Source organism: Gossypium hirsutum, chromosome A06 (assembly GCF_007990345.1).
Source record: "Gossypium hirsutum isolate 1008001.06 chromosome A06, Gossypium_hirsutum_v2.1, whole genome shotgun sequence".
In the NCBI taxonomy this organism is placed as follows: domain Eukaryota; kingdom Viridiplantae; phylum Streptophyta; class Magnoliopsida; order Malvales; family Malvaceae; genus Gossypium; species Gossypium hirsutum.
The window spans coordinates 125,568,546-125,588,842 of NC_053429.1; the positions used below are offsets into that span (position 1 = coordinate 125,568,546).

A 20,297-nucleotide genomic window follows, 5' to 3' on the forward strand; every position below is an offset into this window, starting at 1 on the left:
TATATTTATATTCATCATCGGCCAATAATTAGTTTCGATGCATATATCCTCAATATACTAATTAAATAGATTATATTGATATTTTTTGGTAATAGATTATAGGTTAAATTCTTTCATCAGTCTCTATACTTTGTGAAATTTGTGGATTCAATCATTATACTTTAATTTGTCATTTTTAGTCCTTGAATTTTTCAAAATTTAAAATTTCAGTCCTTACCTAATGATAACTATTAAATTCATTCAATTTTGTCATTTCCAAAATCTGATGCGGGAAACATATTATCATATGTGTAATGTCATGTTATGAAGTTATTTTCACAAATTACTCACCAAAAATTCAGTTAATGGATTAATGGCAGTCATTTCTGTCAAGATTGAAATTTCAAATTTTGATGATATAAGGACTTAGAATGATCTAATTGGAGAATATGGACTAAATCTAGAATTGTACGCATAGTACAAGATTAGTAATTGAATTTAACCAAAACTATTTAACTTCTACATTACGTTTGGTTGGCTGTAATGGAATAGGACTATAATTGAATAAAGCTGTAATGGAATAGAGCTGTAATGAAATAGAGCTGTAATAAGTAATTCAACTGTTTGGTTGAATGGAATGGAATAGGACTGTAATAGTATTCTTGTGTTTGGTTGAATGGATGATGTTGTAATAGCATAAGGAAAAAAACTAAAATGACCAGAATACCCTTAACAGAATTTTTTTTTAAAATAGATGATTATTGTTATTGTTATTAAATTTTAATAAGATTATTATTAAAAATAATTTAATAAAAAATATAATTTAATAACATTCTTAATATAATTATTATTATATGAATTAAAAAATCAAAATATATAATACTATAAAAATATATATAATCTATTTTATTATTTTTAAACTGCAATACATATTTAATGTGTTAAAATATCATTACTGAAACAAATAATTTAATTATTCTATAATAAAAATAATTAAATATTAGAAGCAATAAATAACTCATTGCTAAAAAAGTAATAAATAACTTGAAAATTATATTTCACATTCAAGCATAATATTCATATATTAACAAAAAGTTACATTATTTCAATAGTATATATGTCATAATCCATATGTTTTATAATTTTACAACATCAAAAAGTTACATCATTGTAATGACATTCTATCATGTCATTATACCATCCAAATATTACAAACACAAAAAGTTATCAAAATATCAACACAACCATGATTTTTAATGGTCAGCAAGAAATCTTCTGACCCATTCCAATCGCACGGCAGAAGGTAAACTAAAAAAAATGAGCATTTACGTTGGATGATCTGGAATTTTGTTCAATGCTCGATAGCGTTCATCCTCAGTTAAACCTTCCACTTCACATAATGTTGGATATAATTTCAGAGCACTTTCTTGAATGGTCATTTCTGACTTTTGTTGAATTACCACTTCGGATGCAATACTCTTACTGATTTCAAGGCCAACGGCCCGTATATTTTCCGCCAATAAAGCGGCAGTATCATTAAATGAAGTAGAAAAATCACTTGCATCAGAAATCTTTTTTTTCTTCTTTGAAAATGCAGAATCACCTTGGTTTCTAGCTAGTTGCGGTTCTGGTTGAGGTTGTGTAGCTGAAAGATCCATGTCATCTAAAGAAACATCAGCTTCGGATCCATGGAAATCGTTTCTTTCTTCATGAGAATTTGCAGCAGCTACATCTTCAACATTTATTTCTTCAATAATATCAGCAGCTGTTTGAGCATCTTTTCCAGTGGCTCGATCTTTTGCGTAGATGGCAATAAGTTGGTCATAATAAGGGAAACTCCGATGTCTGAATTGAGCTGCTTCTTTATGACTCTATAAAAATTAGAAATTCATATTAGATATAAGTTTTGTTAAAATAAGATAATAAAGACTTGAAATAATTTTTACACTTATATATGAGTTCCACACCGCATCTTCAGCAACAACAGGCTGCTTATGCTCATCCCAACCAAAGCCGCTATTGTTTTTTCCAATAAGCATGTCATAAACAATTGACCAATCCCTTTTCAATGTCCTGATCCTCGATTCAAGATTAGGTTTAGCCTTCAACATGGCATTGGGTAAAACTTTTTCTATCATCTTTTCTAACTCATTTAAATAGCCGGCTTTGAATCCCGTATCCGCATTAAAGGTTCCAGCATTGTGCAAGTCGACCATACAAGCAACCAACGCAGCATCTTCTTCTGGAACCCATTTTCTTTTGGTTCCTCAAGAACTCTGGGAAGAAACACTTGATTGGGAAAAACCTGACATAACTATCTTAAGAAAAAACGCAAATGAAAATTAAGTTCAATATTATGCATCAAAAGGTCAACACTTTATTAAATTATAACACATGATGAATCAAAAGAAAATAGATTATCATTCAACAAGTCTAGTACAATACAAAAAAAATTCAAACATCATCAAAGTTTCATAAACTAGATATATGAAATAATATAAACAACTTAAACGTTTACTATTTTTACCCTAAACCTAACTAATTTCTAGATGTTTGCCATTCATCGAACATTTGGTTGGCTAGTTCCATCCTCCAAGTAGCCCATGCATCCGACGGATGAATATTTATGATATTCGGTTCATTGTCATCTATCACATTACTAGGCAATCCTTCTCCCAACTCCTCTTCAATAGGATCAAGACTCATATAGGTTCAAATAAAATTATGGAGCAAACAACATGCAATAATAATTCTATTGTGCACCCTTACAGGATAAAATGATGGACTCCTAAGTATTCCCCATCTAAGTTTTAATAACCCAAAACATCTTTTAATAACATTACACGCTGAAGCATGTTTCATATTGAAAAATTCTTCTGGAGTACTTGGTTGATAACCCTGACGCCACTCATTCAAATGATATCTTTGTCCTCTAAAAGGAGCAAGAAATCCCTCACAATTTGTGTATCCAGTATCAACAAGATAATAACAACCTATAAAAAGAAACTATTTGTCATGATTAATTTCCCAAAAAAGTATGATCTTAAAAATTAATTCAAATTCCTCTAATTTTTGCAATTTACCATGAGGAACTTTTAGTCAATGTCTCCTACTAATGGCATCTCGAAGAACTCGTCCATCAGCAACAGAACCTTCCCAACCAGGAAGAACATAAACAAATTGCATATCAGATGTACAAACACCTAACATATTTGTTGCTATGTCACCCTTTCGCGTTCGATATCTAGGTTTATCAACTGTTGGAACCCTAATCTTGATGTGGGTTCCATCTAAAGCACCTAAGCAATTCTACATCACATGTATAAAATCTCAAGTTAGAATACTATATTTAAACCCAAATGTACTAAATTATATACGAGCTATATATAGAACTCACTCTGATACCTTAAACCATTTCCACCTTGGGTCTGTAAAATTAGCTGTAATTGGCTCTGCCTTTTTAAATAACACATCTTGTAAGCGTATGACAGCATTTAAAACATTGTGAAATGATCTGCTAACAGTTTCCCCGGACCTATTAAAGTGATGCTTGATAACTCGATTTTTAAGGTGATGAGAAATGATATGTAAAAACATTGCTACTTGCTCATCAACAAGCATGTTCCTTGACGACTTCAATTCCCCTAAAGTTTGTAACATCTCACATAGTTTAAAAAAGGTAGTTCTATTCATCCTAACTTGTTCAATACACGTCTCGTCACTAGCATAAACAAGTCTTTTTATATAATCTCGTTTTGCATAAAAATCTAAAATAAAGGATCTAACTCTTGGCCTATAAGTATGTAGGCTATGAATGGCACCCAATGCAACTAAGAACCAACTCGCAACTGTACACATTTGCAACCATATTGTAATAGCAAGACCAATTCTTTTACGCCTCTCATTTTGTACTATTAAAGGCAGACGAGCCATTACTGCAAGATATTAAAGTGTTACATATCTTCAAACCATAGTAAAAGGGTCACATTTCTCCAATACTAATTTCAATAACAGTAAAACAAAATCAAAGAATTTAATTGTCAAAGAACTTACAGTGATTCAGTGAATACAAGATGCTCAACTCTGGGTGAGGAAGCAATCAAACAAGCCAAATAAGAAGAGGAAGCAATAACAAATTGTCAAAGAAAAAATGAACAATACATATTAATAAATAGGCTAAGTCTATTTAAAAATATATTTGCTTATGTATAAGTAAATAATTTATCAAGCATTTAGTAGTGTATAATAATAATATCATTTTCAAAGTTTCAAAGTTTGTTGCAACTGAAATTCGATCTTATTTTCAAAAAATTTCATGTTTATTTATATAAATACAATTATCCAAATAAATGTTTATTTGAATACTCACATCTTTTAACAATAGATATAATTATTCAAATAAGTTTAAGAGGCACAACTTTTAATAACTAAGAAACATAACTCAATACTTATACTCCTTCACTTACAATTGTTAAATCACTTATAACATTTTACATGTAGTCATCATTGAATGAACCAATTGTAATCATTGATTGAACTTCAAAATCCAATATATATGATTTAGTATATAATGTATTTTTTAATATTTTTATAACATACTTATTTTGCTTATAGAAAAATTCTATAGGTAATACATATGGAGTTGTGTTGAGTAAGGTATGACTATAAGCATGTGGTATAGGAAAGAAATCCAAGCAAAGCCAAACTAGTCAATTTTATTGACTCCTCCAATATTTGCCTTTTGTGTCATGTATCATGTTTTGTTTTCTTTGTTTGAAAGTGGAACCCAATAAATTGATCCTAAAGGAAGGGGAAGCCACATGAGTTTTATCACTTTATATCAAACTTGTCGCCCATTAAATTTCTTTTCTTTCTTTATTTTACCATTTTATGAAAACTTTTATTTTACTAAATATTGAAATCAAACTCAAATACTTAATTAAGACAAAATAAAACTTAAATATCGAAATGAATATTAAAACCGAACTCCAATACTAAATTGGATATTAGAATTAAAAGCAAATATCAAATAATAGATTAAATCTTTTATATATATACATAAAGCTACTACTTTATATATAATATTCATATTATTTATTTCTTTTAAGGTGCAAATTGCAATTTGTTTTATATATAATATTCATAACATTCATATATAATATTTTATTTCTTTTTTTAAAATATAATTTAAGGATAAATGAAAAAATGTCAATTTTGGTTATAGAATAAAAATTTCAACTGTAACAAATAATTATTTAATAAATATATATGAATTAGAGAGAAAAAGATATTGAAAATGCTGAAGCGGACTTTTACTGTTCCCCATGCATTATTTATTGAATGTTATAAAATTGTTCGTACAACTCTCAAAAGTTTTTTCTCATCAAACTTATAAACAGCTAAGGAATTTATTTTGTTCAATTAGGATGATCTAATTTTTAACAGTTGTTCAACTGATTATAATTCCATAACTTCAAACAAAAACAAATTATAACTCCATTAAAATTAAGAGTCAAAGTTAATAACTTGCAGAACCCAATCCACAATATTAGCAGGTTTTCTGCATGGAGAAAACCCAATTTCTATATTTAGTTAACTTGTTGAAAAAATATTAGAGAGAGAGAGAGAGCAAATCTGCAGAAACCCCATTTTTTTGTCGATTCCTTAGCCAACAAAAATGTTTTCTTTTTGCATGGAAATTCAGACATCGAATCATCAAACATATATCCACTACAAAATTTGTCATTGCAAGACGGTTAAACACAAAAGAATTCTTAGATATGTACGTTTTTTTTATTCATATATCTCCTCTCATGTGCTAGTCTCCTGACAACAACACCAAGCAAAAAACTAATTAAGATATGCACCACGAACCAAAGTTGTTTGATATGGTACAGTGTGGATAAAACAAATTAAACTCAAAAACAAAAATATATAACTTCTATCTAATCTCTCTATATATTTTAAACCAGAGAACAAAAAAAAAAGTATAATAGAGGCCTGTTGTTGTTCAGCTAATCTTATACAGTTGTCATTAGGAAAACCAGCAATCTAAGATCACATCATCTGACCCTTTATTGCCTACTAGCTTAATTTGATTCCGTTTGCTCATCTTTGTGATGCTTAAACAACTTCAATAATTAATAAATACATGAGACATCCAGTTCATGTGATGAGAGATAGATCCATTTGTAATCATCTTCTTGATTTGTTTTTGTTTTAATTTAAAAGGAAATTAAAAAAAAAGAGTAATTAATTAAGATGACAAGTATAGTCCTAAAATTGCAATCAAGATCCACTACTTTCAAGCTTTTTACATTTATAGGTATATGTTAAATGTGGATCAACTGATTCAGAACTTGAAAAAGTTACCTAACATTGTTGCAGAAGATGAAAAAAGAAAGGAGAGATGATGCCCCCCATTCATGTTATAACACAAACATAACCTTTTTATTTCCTTACACCAAAAGGTTTTCCAAGTTGAGCTTCACTAAGAAAAAGTGAACAACAAAAGGTAGAAATTGGACAAAGAGGGACCATTTAGATTGTTATATGGTTTTTATTTCATCTCTATTTAAACTGAGTGCTCTTTGTCTCTTCTTTTAACGCTTTGTTTCCCTTTATTTTTATTTTTTTCATTGTTTTCTGGCTTTCATACATATTTTCTTTTCCACTTTTTTTGGGGGGTCTCCTTGGATTAACATGTCATGTATCTATCAACTCTTGGCTAGAGATTGTGAAAAAACAAGTTTCAAATATTGAAGTATTGGACATTGGTGTTATATATATTACAAGTGAACTTTATAGGGTCCATTAACTAGTGGTGAATATCTGACAATGTTACAAGAAATGTGCATTGGTACTTTGGGTTTGCTGGTGGTATATACTAGTGGGTAAGAATTTATGGTCAAATTAAAGGGTAGGTATCGTCAATAGATGGAGGTCGAGCAGAGCAAAAATAGTATTGTTTTATGATTCTGCATATTTAGCAATTTCGTTATATATGAATAAAAATTTCACCCCATTTTCTCAAGAAACCTCAGATATGTATGTTTTTTTTTATTCCAGCCAAGGAAAGGATCTCAAGTCCGAGTGGAAGGCTATCCTACAATCCTTCATGAAACCCTCGAAACATAACCAAAGATTCCCATCACTAAAATCACCACCAACAATTTGCCTCATTAAACACACTAACAAACTATCAATTCCTGTAGCAGAAACATCAACCATTTCTTTAACCCAAATTAATTGTTCCTTTACCGAATCAACAAGCTTTCCATACAATTTATTAACAATTCCAACAAGTAATCTTAAAAACAGCTTATACCTATCAATGACAGTAGCATGTAAGTGCTTAATAGGGTTCGATTAAAACAGTATTCTTGGGGATCTGGGATAGTTAACGAAAAAAGGGTCTTAATTTCGATTGAAGAAGGTCAAAAGCTTACCTTGTCAGCGAACTGCTTCACTCGATTCAGCACCGATCCAATCGATAGCCTTTTCCTCTCACACCGAAGTCGGATTTTCTTGAAGAAAACTGAGAAATCTGGCTTTCAATGCGTTTTCGTTGAGAGGAACCTTATTTCAACCGGAGCTTGAGGATGAATTTGTGGAGGCTAAGAGGACTGTTGGAAGGAAATGGGAATCAGAGGTGAAAAAAAGAAAGAAAAAATGCTCAGATGAAAAAGAAATAAGAAGGGTAAAGATGAAAACTTTTAACGCTGAATTGGTATTCTGTGGGGGGAGGCATGAATTGTAAACGGTGATTTTACCTGGAATAAGACTGTAATGCATAGGGCTGTAATAGCCCATTCAGCCAACCAAACAATGTAATAAGGTTGGGCCCACTGAATAAGGCTGTAATAGCCCATTCAGCCAACCAAACAATGTAATGGTTTACCATTACAGCCAACCAAACAAGCTCTATTGTTTGGGTCTAGACTAGATTTAAAATTCGAAAAGTATGGGGACTAATTTTGGTCAAATTAAAATACAAGAACTAAATGCATAAAGACTAATAACAAAATTCAAATTAGATTATATTGTTATCTATTATTGGCCTCGAACCATAAATCTGCATTAAAATGGGAACTCTAAATTGACACAAGAATGCATTTGATAGTACATTTCTTTAGGGGCGAAGCCAGAACAATTTTTTAGAGGCGGATGAAATTTTAATTTTTTATAGTCTATATCTTTATAATTTTTAAATGACTAAATTAAATTTTTATAATTTTAAGGAGGCCAAAGTGCAATTTTACATTTACTAATTTAAAATTTTAAAAAAATTTAAGGGCCTAAATAGTAATTTTACATTTTAAGGGGGATCAGCGCTGCCAGCCCCCCTAGATTCGCCTCTGCATATCTTTTTCATTGATGAACCTTTGGTTTGCACTTATTTAAAATAATTTTGTTTTATGTTGGAATAGACATTGAGATAGAAGTTATAAAAGATAGTTTTGGTTAGAACAAAGAATTGGACAGGAAATTTTGTGACAAGATAAAACAAGAAGTAATCTAAGGAAAGCAATGAACACACAATATTTGTTAACGCAGTTCAGATTCATCAATCCTACATTTGCGTAACATTGCTTAGAGAATGATCATTATTTAATAATTCATTCAATACAACTATTGGCTAAAACACCCTTACATCGATAAATATTTACAACCCCAATATGTTGAAAAAATAAGTTATAAAAACAATGAACTTTGCATAAAAGGAGTTTAAATTTTGTTCGAAAAATCAAACATTGATGTATTTATAGTACTAAACCCTAAATCAAATTATTACCTATGTTTTGAGCAAGGCGATTTAAGTCATTTTCTAACTTTCTACCAAACGATCTTCTCCGCTATTTTTAAACATTAACTTGCGAATGCACAGAGTGTAAACTTTGATTAACTTTTAGTGAGAAAGTTAATTTGTCATTCAACTCTTATCTAAATTTACATTTATAGTAAATTCCACTGGGTTAATTGTTCGATATTCATCTAAATTAGAAGTTAGACTTGATATTTAAGAGATGTTAAACAAAAATATTAAAATTAAAAAATAAGTTTGATTAAAATTACGGGTCAAGCTTGGATTCCCCTATTTAATGCTAGAGCTCATTCCAAATCAACTATTTGTAATATTGAAATATACTATTTTATATATTATATAATTTATGTCATATAAAATTTAATTCTAAAATAATGTAAGCATTACAAAATATGTTTATTCATGCTTAAAACTTTAATGAAATAAAAAAAATATAAAAAATAATTAAAAATCAAATTGAAAATAACATTAAAAAAAATTTAAAAAACGAGCTTAAATTTGAAATGATCACTAAACCCTAGTTTTATCTTTCTTTTATCTACCTAACCTGATTATTTTTACTGTGATTTATGTATATATAATTGACTATTGTATTTAAAGTAGTTGATCCATACCAACAAGCGTTTAAGTACAAAAAATAAATAATGGTAAAGCACATCCAGCTTTTAAAAAGAAAAGAACTTAAAAGCAATATTATTAGCATCAACCTCACAAGAATTAATCAAAGATTTATATCTAAAATATTAAAAGAAACAAAATTAAAATGAATAATGTGTATGTTCCGTTGCATATTGCTTAACTTTATATTTCTCATTCCATGCATACTATCAAAACCCAAGTGCCAACTCATAAGGAAAACAGATGCATGTTACCACGTTCTTCCATGCATACTCAAACAACCCATAGCTTCAGCTTTAAGCCTTTAAACAAAACTCACTAACTTGAGATCTTCCTCTCACTCGGGGATTTTTTATATATATATATATATAGATATTGGAATTTATTAATGAAAAATAATAAAACAATTTCTCCCACATTTTTCTCTATTCAATATTTTTTTGGAACAAAAACAACACATTCAAACTTGAACCAGCAACCTCTTTCAATTTCAAAAAAACAGGTTGCAGGGCGATGTACTACTACATTAGCTTACCAGTTCTAATAGTTCTTCGAATCTGCAGTATCCCTGAGACCAAGCTTCAACAGAACAAAACAGTATGAATCCCAGTCGGTTCTTCGGAGATACTTCAACAACTTCTTCCTCTTCTGCACCATTGCTTGAAGACCTTTTCGAGAGTGCTTATCCTAAACAAGAATGACTCAACGTTAAATATTATATACCTAATGTATCACCCATCGGGTATAGGTCGGTGAAGACCGGAACAATTGCCATGCCTAGGATACCAATATCACAACCATATCGTAATCCATTCTGATTTTAATCACAAAAAGTGCAAGTAAAAAATATCAAATGACATGCTATTGCAATAAAAGCATCCAAGTATATAATGAAAATCTCATTTGTAGTGTCACCTTTTTATGCAGAACTGATGATAGATGTTTGATCTTGGTAGTGAGTTGTGCCACTGCAGGAAAACCAGCAAAAGGCATTATGGCCCGAAAACAAAAGGATAATTAATGACTGTTAATGAAATAATAACAGACAAACTAAAAACACACAAAAAATGATCATGTATCTTGCACGCTTTACCCATACAGAAACGAATTATCTAAAAACAGTGCTAATCAAACATGAAAACTCATAATAACACCAAGTTTTTCTTCTAGAAAGAATACTGAATGGTACTTGCCAAATGTACATTGGCATTTCAAAAATTCTCCATCTTCTTAGCAACCATGGTCTACACTACCATTCCAAAAAGATCCTTTCGGAACATTCAATTTTGCATTCCAAATGATATCTTTTGTCTTAGCATATGTATGTTAAGTTATTTTCGGTTTACCTTATTATCCATCATTTAATATTACAATGGGACATTTTGAGATACAATAAACAAGAGCTTTTTTAACTTAGAAAATAGCTATGTTGCTATGGCACTCCATTTTTCTTGAAATACCAGTGTCCATGGATATGGGGATACGACCTCTAAGACCCTCCAAATATATGGAAAACCTTAGGAGTCTAACTATAGACATGTCAAATACATACCTGTATCTGACACTCACACCCGAGTCCAAGTAACATAGTAAAATAGTACATACTAGCTACAAGCATGCAAGTGAAAAATGGAGGTTATATAGTCTATGGAAAAGGAACAATTGGGGAATGCTTCGTACGTGGATGGATAAACACACCATTAAAAAAATTTAAATACTCTACCTTGAACACGTGCAGATCCACAATCAGATTCTGACATCTTAAATTCATCTCTAACTTTTGCAAGCTCGATTTTCATTTTTTCAGCAGAAGACATGTTATCTGGATGGAAATACTGCAAAAGCATTATATGAGTGTTAGAGCTTAAATACTGGGTTTTAATGAATGAAACGAATAAAACTATTAAATCATAGTAACATGGTAATAGGTTGACTGAGAAAACAGTCTTACTTAGAGGTCAATCACTACAATCATCTAAATGATAACAGAAAATAAAAGACAGAACGAACAAGAAGCAGGCAACCACCTTAAAACTTTACAAAAGTGTATCGAATAAAAAATGTTCGCATAAAAAATAAAGCAAGCATCAAATAGTACTTAAGTTTCATATTTCCAATTCTATCGACAAGAAATACGCATAGGAGGAAAGAGAAGGGAATAAACTTGCCTTTTCAACTAAATGTTCCTTTGGAGGGTGCAACATAAACTCTGGAGTTCTACCAAAGAGGTCCAATATATCAACTTTCTGGGCTGAAACAATAGATCATTGTATTATATGATATTAGACATGTCGTCTTTCAGAGCACAGAGGATGTCAGACATGATCCACTAAGTGCTAGCAATATTCAATCACTGAATCTCAGACTCCAGTCCAGAGAAGAGAAAATCTTCAAAAAACTAGAGCATATTTAGGGTTAAATCACTTTTCCCACATTAGGGCTTGAACTTTTTTTTGTCCAAGTTAGGCCCCAAACTTCGCAATTGTTTCCACATATGGGCTTCAAATTTTTTTCGTCCAAGTTAACCCTTGAAAACCCTAAAGTTCAAGCCCCAATGTGGAAACAATTGCCAAGTTCAGGGACTAATTTGGGCAAAAAATAGTTCAAATCCCAATGTGGGAAAAGTTGCCAAGTTCAGGCCCCAAATAGTGGTTTAAACCACATATTTAAAGTGATTTTTCCTTCATAAAGAAACCAGTAAATTTAAGACAATAATACACTTGAACTGAATTTCCTAAATTGTACAAAATTATCTCCTTCGCTCAGATTTCACACCCGAAAATTTACTTGGAGTAGAATAAATCCCATTGATTTAACCATATCAATGATTTGATTTGCCATTATATCTTTTAGTTTTGAACCCCCAAAGAAATAAACACACATGAAAGAAACTCGAAACACTATGCTCAAGGTTTCTCGTTGCAATAAAACTGTTGCCACAGCTACTGGTTTAAAACCATAGAATAACATTGGTTAATGAAACCAGAGAGGTTTTTATTCTTTAAAAAAAAAAAAAAGAAAAACCGTCTACAGAGTTAATGTCTGCTTCGTAACTAAAAGTCACCAAGAATCATATTTGAGTCCTCTGCACTAGGAACTTTTAATTCAAGAAAAGGGCTTTACCACTTACGCTCTTTTTTACTCTCATTTCATAACAAATATCAGACTTCCAGTCTGACATTCATTCATATTGACAATCGAACTTATAAGATTCTTTTAACCCCATTATAAGATTCTTTTAACAGAGCCTAATTGCCAACGACTATCGAATTATAAGATTCTTTTAACCCCATTTCATAACAAATCTCAGACTTCAAGCTTATGACAATCATTCACATTATTCACAATCAAACTTGGTGCTTTATCACTTTGACCTAATAGCCATTGAAACAAACACAAAATACCTTTATGTCTACTGTTAAGTCGAAAAGTTACCTAATTTATTTTTCTGTTTTTCTTCGTCAGACGTCTTCAAAGCGGTCAAGCCATCCCTTATAGCCGCGAAGTTAACCCCACTGATCTGCACATCGGTTTCCTTCTCTTCGATTGCCCTTAACTTTTTCAACCTTTCATTCAACTCCTGCAATGAAAACCCACCCTCCTTCTCCGGCGGCCGTAATTCCTTCAACCTCTGCCCTAACTCTTCATAACCATACATCCTAACAAACTCTGTCCTCATTGCAGTCTCTCCTCCTTTAGCCTTACCTTTCATCTCCCTCTCGAAAATCGAGGCCGGTAGTTCAGTCGAAGTCCCACCAATCACCGGGGAGACCACTCTGTCAGCTGAAGGCTTCAACTTTAAATCATTCTTAAATGCCGATAAAGATATTAATGGACCTGATCTTCCCTCCACGTTGTTGTTCGCCTCAGAATTCTGTTTCATGTGCCGCAGACTGTTCTTTAAATTTTCCATCGCCCGTTTCCCACTAGTACCAAAACCATTTGGACTTTCGTTGGACTCCCCTTGTTTTGCTGAGGCGTTTCGTTTGAATAACTCTTGGAACGAAATATGTGGCTGTGATTGTGATGGTGTAGAAATGGGCTCAGCAGGAGATGGCCCCGCTGAACGTCGGCGGAACTCGGAGAGATTCTTACGTATTTCCCGTAAGGAAGCGCTTACTGACATGGGTTTGGAATTGGGAGTCGAAGGATTTGTGGGGCTTCTGGGTCTTTGTTGGTGTTGGTCAGTTTTGACATCGCCGAAGTAAGAAGAGACTGAAGGGGGATTATTGGCGGAGTGGTTGCCGTTCGCGGTGGCGTTATCGTTGTTTGGGTCATTTGAAGAAGTGGAGAAAAGGTGGAGGAGTGAAGGGTTGGCGAGGGATCTGCGTCTGGATCTGGCGAGAAGGAGTGCCATAGCTATGGGGGGGTTGAAAGAGAACTGTTTTTAGGGTTTTGGGGGAGATGGAGATAATTGAAAGGGGTTTAGGGTTTGGACTGAACCGCCTCTCTTTTTGGGTAGAAGCCCAGCTTGACATCCAGGCTGGGTATCATGGCTGGATTTACCCTCATTTTTTCACTCTTTTTGTTATTTTTTTTATATTGTAATTTGTTGGGTTTTTTTGTCCATTTCATTTCGATTCAAAAAATTTGATAATAAATTTAAATTTTGAATTAAATAATTTGAGTTATTTAAGTTAATCGAATTATTCAGATCAACCTGAATAAAAAATAAAAAATTTTAAATTAACTCGAATATGGATTACACAATTTGAGTTATCCAAAAATCTAAATAAAAAATGGCAAAATTACATCATTTTGATAAATGTTTACCCATTAAGTTGAAAAGTAAAAGCATTATATTGTTTATGTAGTTAAATAATATGGTACGTCGTCTACTAGTTAAATAATCAATTCACGTAAACGCAACATTGAGTATAAATAATAGGATTCATTAACTCGACTCTACTTCACTCGAATTTTTTTTACCCGACTCGATCAAATACTCACCCCTAATTGATATTATCATAACAAAATCTATCTTTTAATACTTTGATGTGGTTAAAAGTTGGGATAAACAATTGTTAGGGAGAGATCTCAAATAATATCTATACTTTATCTAACTCGTGTTTTCGTTGAATTAGTGTCATTAACTCTTTGTTTCCTACTTTTGAAGATCCATATTTGCTTGTCTCTTGCTTCCATAATCGAGTTGTAAAGGTTCTTTTATCAATTCAAATGTTTTATGTAAATTAGAACTTGTATGTTTCAAAAATTTTGTTTATTGTTTTTCCAAATTCTTCACAAGTAAAGAGAAAGTAAAAGTTTCTTGCTTTTACGCTCTTTAAATCCTCTCTTTATAATCATTAAAAGTTCCAACCGAAGATTCATTCTGGATTAAATTCTTATAAATAGAAGTCTCCAAACAACGAGACTCTTGCAAAATTACATTTTACAAAAAATTGTTCCATGGACTCGAATTCCTTCCTACCGTTAAGTTGATTGATCTTCTTTTGAGTTACAACTTCCAAAAGAATATAATTAGTCTGAATGGAAATTTAAGCCTGCAAAGGTTCATCCAAACTTTTCTCGATGGGTCCTTCGAATTATTCTCATTTTGGTTGAGATTCTAAAAAATATGGCAAATATACTTGATGGTTAGTGTCAATTTTTCAAATAATTTTATCCTTTCCTCCTTAAGGAGGAGAGCAATTCGATTTAGTCAAATTCGGTTTGAATAGTTTTTTCAATTATACATTCAATTTTATTAATTATTTCGATCAATTATTGATTTTTGAATTTTCAAATTGTTTCGGTCGAAAAAAATTGAATTAATTAATATTTTTTTAAAATTATTTAAAATCAATATATATTATTCAAGCTCAATGCCATCCTTTCTTGTCAAGGTGGCTAGCTAAGGTTGTGCTTTTATTGTTTCCATTAGTTGGGCTTAGCCTCATCTTTAGCCCTCTATTTTTCTTCTTGTTTTCTTTGTTGGGCACCATTAGGTCACTCATTTCCGCATTGCATGTGAATATAAATTGATATAAATCAAATAATAAAATAATTTAAAATAATAAGATGTTATTTATTAATTAAATTAAATCATTTAAATTATAATAAAAACTTAATTAAAAATAGATATTACCTCACTTATTATAGCATTTTACATTTTATTTTTTTCTAATTTAAAAGAAAATAATAATATTATTAATTGAAAAAGTAAATTTAAATGGTATCAAATATAATCAAATTAAATTTTATGACTTATAATATAATTTTTATTTTTTAATAGTTTACTTTCAGAAGTAACGAATTTTATTGAAATTAAATAATCTAATTTTATTATTAAAAATGGAATAAATTAAAAATACAACTTCCTAAAAAGTTGAAATAAAATCTAATTTAAAAATAAATACTAATATTAAATGTATATTTAAATTTTCTACTTCAATCTATCATTCTCATTATCGTCTTTCATCTTAATATACCATAATAGTGCATCAAATATAAATCGAGAAAAAAAAAACAAAATAATGAAACTAAAACAAATTGAAATAAAAAAAATTGGGGTTTCAATTGAAAATAAATAAATTGAACTTAGGTATTAATTAAGATGAATAAAAACTCTATTATTTTAAAAATATTTATTTAATGTCAATTTAGTAATTAAATGAATGTTAAAGAATATTCTCGTCAATTCAAAAATTTTTCTAAACCCGTACCTTTATTTATATTATAGATGAAATTTTCATGATCCTAAAGAATATCATATCTAATACTTATATTTTAAGCAGATTAAATAGTTAATGTCATTCTTAATTGAGTCCATTATTAAATTATAAAAATATTCATTATTTTAAACTATAATTAATATTATTATGACAAATAAAATAATTACAAATTACAAATTACAAATTTAAGAATCAAATACGTGTTCATTAGTATCAAAATACAAGTTTATTACCACTCCATCTATATTTATTATCGAATAAATTTTAAAAGAAAATATTTTAAACAATTTACATTATGGGTTTGACAAAATCTAGTATATTAATTGAGTTAGAGTTACAAGTTAACTCGACATCAACTCGATATTGATAAAAACATCATGATAAACGATTGTAATATATTTAACATTCTTAATCTAATGTATTTAGGTATTTAATATTCTTTGATCACGGGCGTATGTTATTATTAATTAGTTTGAAGTTGTACATTTCAACATTTATTTATATTGTTTTTTAAATACACCTCTATAAGATAGTTTCCAAATGCATACAGTGTGCTAAAACTTATGATATATATAATATGTATAATTTTTAATAATACTATAGTAGTAATTATGAAAACTCGTAAATTTTAAACTTTTTGTTGAGTTGTAACTAATAATGAAGCATTGACACAGTTGATAACCGCATAAATCCAAGATTTTAAGTATTCAAATTCGAAATTCACGTTGCATAATTATATGCGTGGATGTCCATGTCCCACCATGTTTATGTGGGTTCCAGTCTGACATTCATTCATATTATTGACAATCGAACTTAGCTAGTTCCCTTTTTCGTCTAATTGCCACCGACTACCGAATTATAAGATTCTTTTAACCCCATTTCATAACAAAACTCAGATTTCAAGCTTATGACATTCATTCACATTATTCACAATCAAACTCGGTGCTTTATCACTTTGACCTAATAGTCATTGAAGGAAACACAAAATACCTTGTCTACTGTTAAGTCGAAAACGTACCTTATTTATTTTTTCTTTTTCTTTTTTCTTCAAACCTCTTCAAAGTGTACAAGCTATCCCTTAAATCCGAAAAGTTAAACCCACGGATCAGCACGTCGGCTTCCTTCTCTTCGATTGCCCGCATATTGTTCCTTAAAGATTCCGTCGCCCGATTCCCACTAGTACCGAAATCATCAGGACTTTCGTTGGACTCCCCTTTTTCTGCTAAGGCGTTTGTTCCTTTGTATAATTCTTGGAACGAAATACGTGGCTGTGATTGTGAAAGTGTAGGAATAGGTTCAGAGGGAGATGGCATCGGGGAATGTCGGAGGAACTCGGAGAGATCCTTATGGATTTCCAGTAATGAAGCGCTTTCTGACATGGGTTTGGAATTGGGAGTCGAAGGATTTGTGGGGTTTCTGGGTCTTTGTTGGGGTTGGTCAGTTTTGACATCGCCGAAGTAAGAAGAGTCTGAAGGGGGATTATTGCCGGAGTGGTTGCCGTTCGTGGACGCGTTATCGTTGTTCGGTCATTTGAAGAAGTGGAGAAAAGGCGGAGAGTGAAGGGTTGGCGAGGGATCTGCGTCTGGAACTGGCGAGAAGGAGTGCCATAGCTACGGGGGAATTGAAAGAGAACTGTTTTTAAGGTTTGGGGGGAGATGGAGATTATTTAAGGGGGTTTAGGGTTTGGACTGAGCGACTGAGCCGCCTCTATTTTTGGGTAGAAGCCCAGCTAGACATCCAGGCCGGGTATAATGGCTGGATTTTCTCCCATTTTTTTTAATCTTTTTGTTTAGTTTTATATTGTATTTTTTTGGGTTTTTTTTTTACCATTTCATAGTTTTTTTATTGGGGATTTCTCTTCACCTATTGATTTTAGGAGGGAGGAAAATCTGATTTGGATCCAAAAATTTTGATAAAAATTTTAATTTCAATTAATTAATTTGAGTTATTCGAGTTAACCTAGTTATTCAGATTAACTCAAATAAAAAATCAACATTTCGGTTTAACTCAAATATGAATTAGACGATTCGAGTTATTCGAAAATTCGAATAAGAAATAACAAAACTATGTCGCTTTGATAAATATTTACCTTTTCTAAAGTTAAAAGTCAAAACCATTAAATTAAAAGGCAAAACTACGTTGTTTTGATAAATGTTGACCCATTAAGTTAACCATTATATTGTTTATATTGTTAAATAATATTGTACTTCGACTACTTGTTAAATAATCAGTCCATATAACCGTAACATTTAATATAAATTTAGTAAATAAACTTGATGAAAAATATACCATTAATGTCAATTTTTGAATTAGTTTTATCCTCTCTTCTCTATGAAGAGAGCAATTTTGGTTACAACTCAAAAAATCAGTCTAATCAATTTAATCAAATTCGGTTTGAACAGTTTATTCAATTATACACTCAATTTTATTAATTATTTCGATTAATTATTAATTTTTGAATTTTCAAATCATTTCAGTCTAAAAAATTTGAATTAATTTAATATTTTTTTTAAAATTATTTAAAATACATTTATAATATGTAAAATAAATATATATTATTCAAGCTGAATGCGATCCCCTTCTTGTCAAGGTGTCTAGCTAAGGTTGTGCTTTTATTGTTTCCCTTAGGTTTAACCTCATCTTTAGCCCTCTATTTTTCTTCTTGCTTTCTTTGTTGGGCACCACTAGGTCACTCATTTCTTTTTAACTAGTATTTAATATCAGGTGCATTGCATGTGAATAAAATTTGATATAAATCAAATAGTAAAACAATTTAAAATAAAAATATATTACTTATTAATTAAATTGAATAATATAATGAAAACGTAATTAAAAATAAATATTATTTCATTTATTATGAATTTGAATAAATGTGAAAGATTTTATCTTGAAATTTTATATAAATCTTCTACTTCAATCTATTATTTTCATTGTCGTCTTTCATCTTAATATATCACAATAGTGCATCAAATATAAATTGAGAAACAAAAAAAACAAATAAATGAAACTAAAACAAATTGAAATAAAAGAAAAAAAATTGGAGTTTCAATTGAAAATAAATAAATTGAACTTAGTCATTAATTAAGATGAATAAAAACTCTATTATTTAAAAATAAATTTATATTTATTTAATTTCAATTTAATAATTAAATGATCGTTAAAGAGTATTCTTGTCGATTCAAAATTTTTTTCAAACTCATGCTTTTATTTATATTATAGATGAAATTTTCACGATCCTAGAGAATATCATATCTAATAGAGTTAGTGTCGTTCTTAATTGAGTCCATTATTGAATTACCAAAATATTCATTATTTTAAACTATAATTAATATTATCATGACAAATAAAATAATTACAAATCTAATAATCAAATACATGTTCATTATTATTAAAATACAAGTTTATTACCACTCCATCTGTATTAATTATCGAAAAAATCTTAAAAGAAAATATTTTAAACAATTTACATCGTGGGTGTGACAAAATCTAGTATATTGATTAAGTTAGAGTTACAAGTTAGCTTGACATCAACTCGATATTGATAACAACACCATGATAAACAATTATAGTACATTTAACATTCTTAATCTAATGTATTTACGTGTTTAATATTCTATGATCGTGGGCATGTGTTATTATTAATTAGTTTCAAGTTGTACATTTTATCATTTATTTATATTATTTTTAAACACACCCCTAAAACGTAGTTTCCAAATATATACACGGGTGCTAAATTTTATATTATATAATATGTATAATTTTTAATAATACTATAGTAGTAATAATGAAAACCAAACTAAAACTCGTAAATTTTCAACTTTTTGTCAAGTTCTAACTAATAATGAAGCATTGGCACAGTTGATAAAGGCGAAAACCCAGGATATTGAGTATTCAAATTCGAGATTCACTTTGCATAATTATATGCGTGGATCTCCAAGTCTCACCATGTGCTATTGTCATATGTAGGTTTTAGTTCGATTAATCCATTTATATATTGTAATAATTTAACTGTATATTTTATGATTGATCAGTTACAATATTTTTAAAATCAGACTAGTAGTTAAATTAATTAGATCACTATTTAACCGATTTGATAGTTTTAATCTTTTCGTATTATTTGATTAAAATGAATTATTAAAAGATTGTATTAATTTACAAATTAATCAATTTAATACTTCTCTAAATCGATACCTAATTAGTTT

The 20,297-nt window shown here is 30.1% G+C and overlaps 2 protein-coding genes across 11 annotated transcripts; both read right to left on the minus strand.

The window, feature by feature from the left end:
- Positions 1 to 1,013: 1,013 nt before the first annotated feature.
- Positions 1,014 to 7,742, minus strand: LOC107937787 (uncharacterized protein At2g29880). 10 transcript variants are annotated; one of them, XM_016870761.2, is made up of 4 exons: positions 7,428 to 7,697; positions 4,033 to 4,062; positions 1,926 to 2,293; positions 1,014 to 1,850 (listed from the first exon to the last, which is right to left on the minus strand). In XM_016870761.2, the coding sequence occupies exons 3-4, from the start codon at positions 2,193 to 2,195 to the stop codon at positions 1,305 to 1,307; spliced, it is 816 nt and encodes a 271-aa protein (XP_016726250.2). In that variant the 5' UTR covers positions 2,196 to 2,293; positions 4,033 to 4,062; positions 7,428 to 7,697; the 3' UTR covers positions 1,014 to 1,304. The 10 variants fall into 10 exon arrangements, with proteins under 10 accessions (XP_016726250.2, XP_016726248.2, XP_040972184.1 ...); XM_041116250.1 differs by having other exon boundaries at positions 1,016 to 1,850; positions 1,947 to 2,293; positions 7,428 to 7,712; XM_016870762.2 differs by having other exon boundaries at positions 1,020 to 1,850; positions 1,926 to 2,297; positions 7,428 to 7,738.
- A 2,086-nt stretch (positions 7,743 to 9,828) lies between these two features.
- LOC121230805 (uncharacterized) lies at positions 9,829 to 16,509 on the minus strand. Its single transcript, XM_041116253.1, has 5 exons — positions 12,857 to 16,509; positions 11,590 to 11,672; positions 11,145 to 11,256; positions 10,337 to 10,389; positions 9,829 to 10,108 (listed from the first exon to the last, which is right to left on the minus strand). Exons 1-5 carry the CDS (start codon positions 13,776 to 13,778, stop codon positions 9,962 to 9,964), a joined length of 1,317 nt encoding a protein of 438 aa, XP_040972187.1. The 5' UTR covers positions 13,779 to 16,509; the 3' UTR covers positions 9,829 to 9,961.
- Between the last annotated feature and the right edge of the window lie 3,788 nt (positions 16,510 to 20,297).

Coding starts and splice junctions, on each gene's coding strand:
- LOC107937787 (XM_016870761.2), bottom strand. CDS start 2,195: ATGGTCGACTTGCACAATGCTGGAACCTTTAATGCGGATACGGGATTC. Junction 1,851..1,925: donor TGTGGAACTCATATATAAGT/GTAAAAATTATT, acceptor TAATTTTTATAG/AGTCATAAAGAAGCAGCTCA.
- LOC121230805 (XM_041116253.1), bottom strand. CDS start 13,778: ATGGCACTCCTTCTCGCCAGATCCAGACGCAGATCCCTCGCCAACCCT. Junction 11,673..12,856: donor AAAACAGAAAAATAAATTAG/GTAACTTTTCGA, acceptor CTATTGTTTCAG/CCCAGAAAGTTGATATATTG. Junction 11,257..11,589: donor AGGAACATTTAGTTGAAAAG/GCAAGTTTATTC, acceptor ATGCTTTTGCAG/TATTTCCATCCAGATAACAT.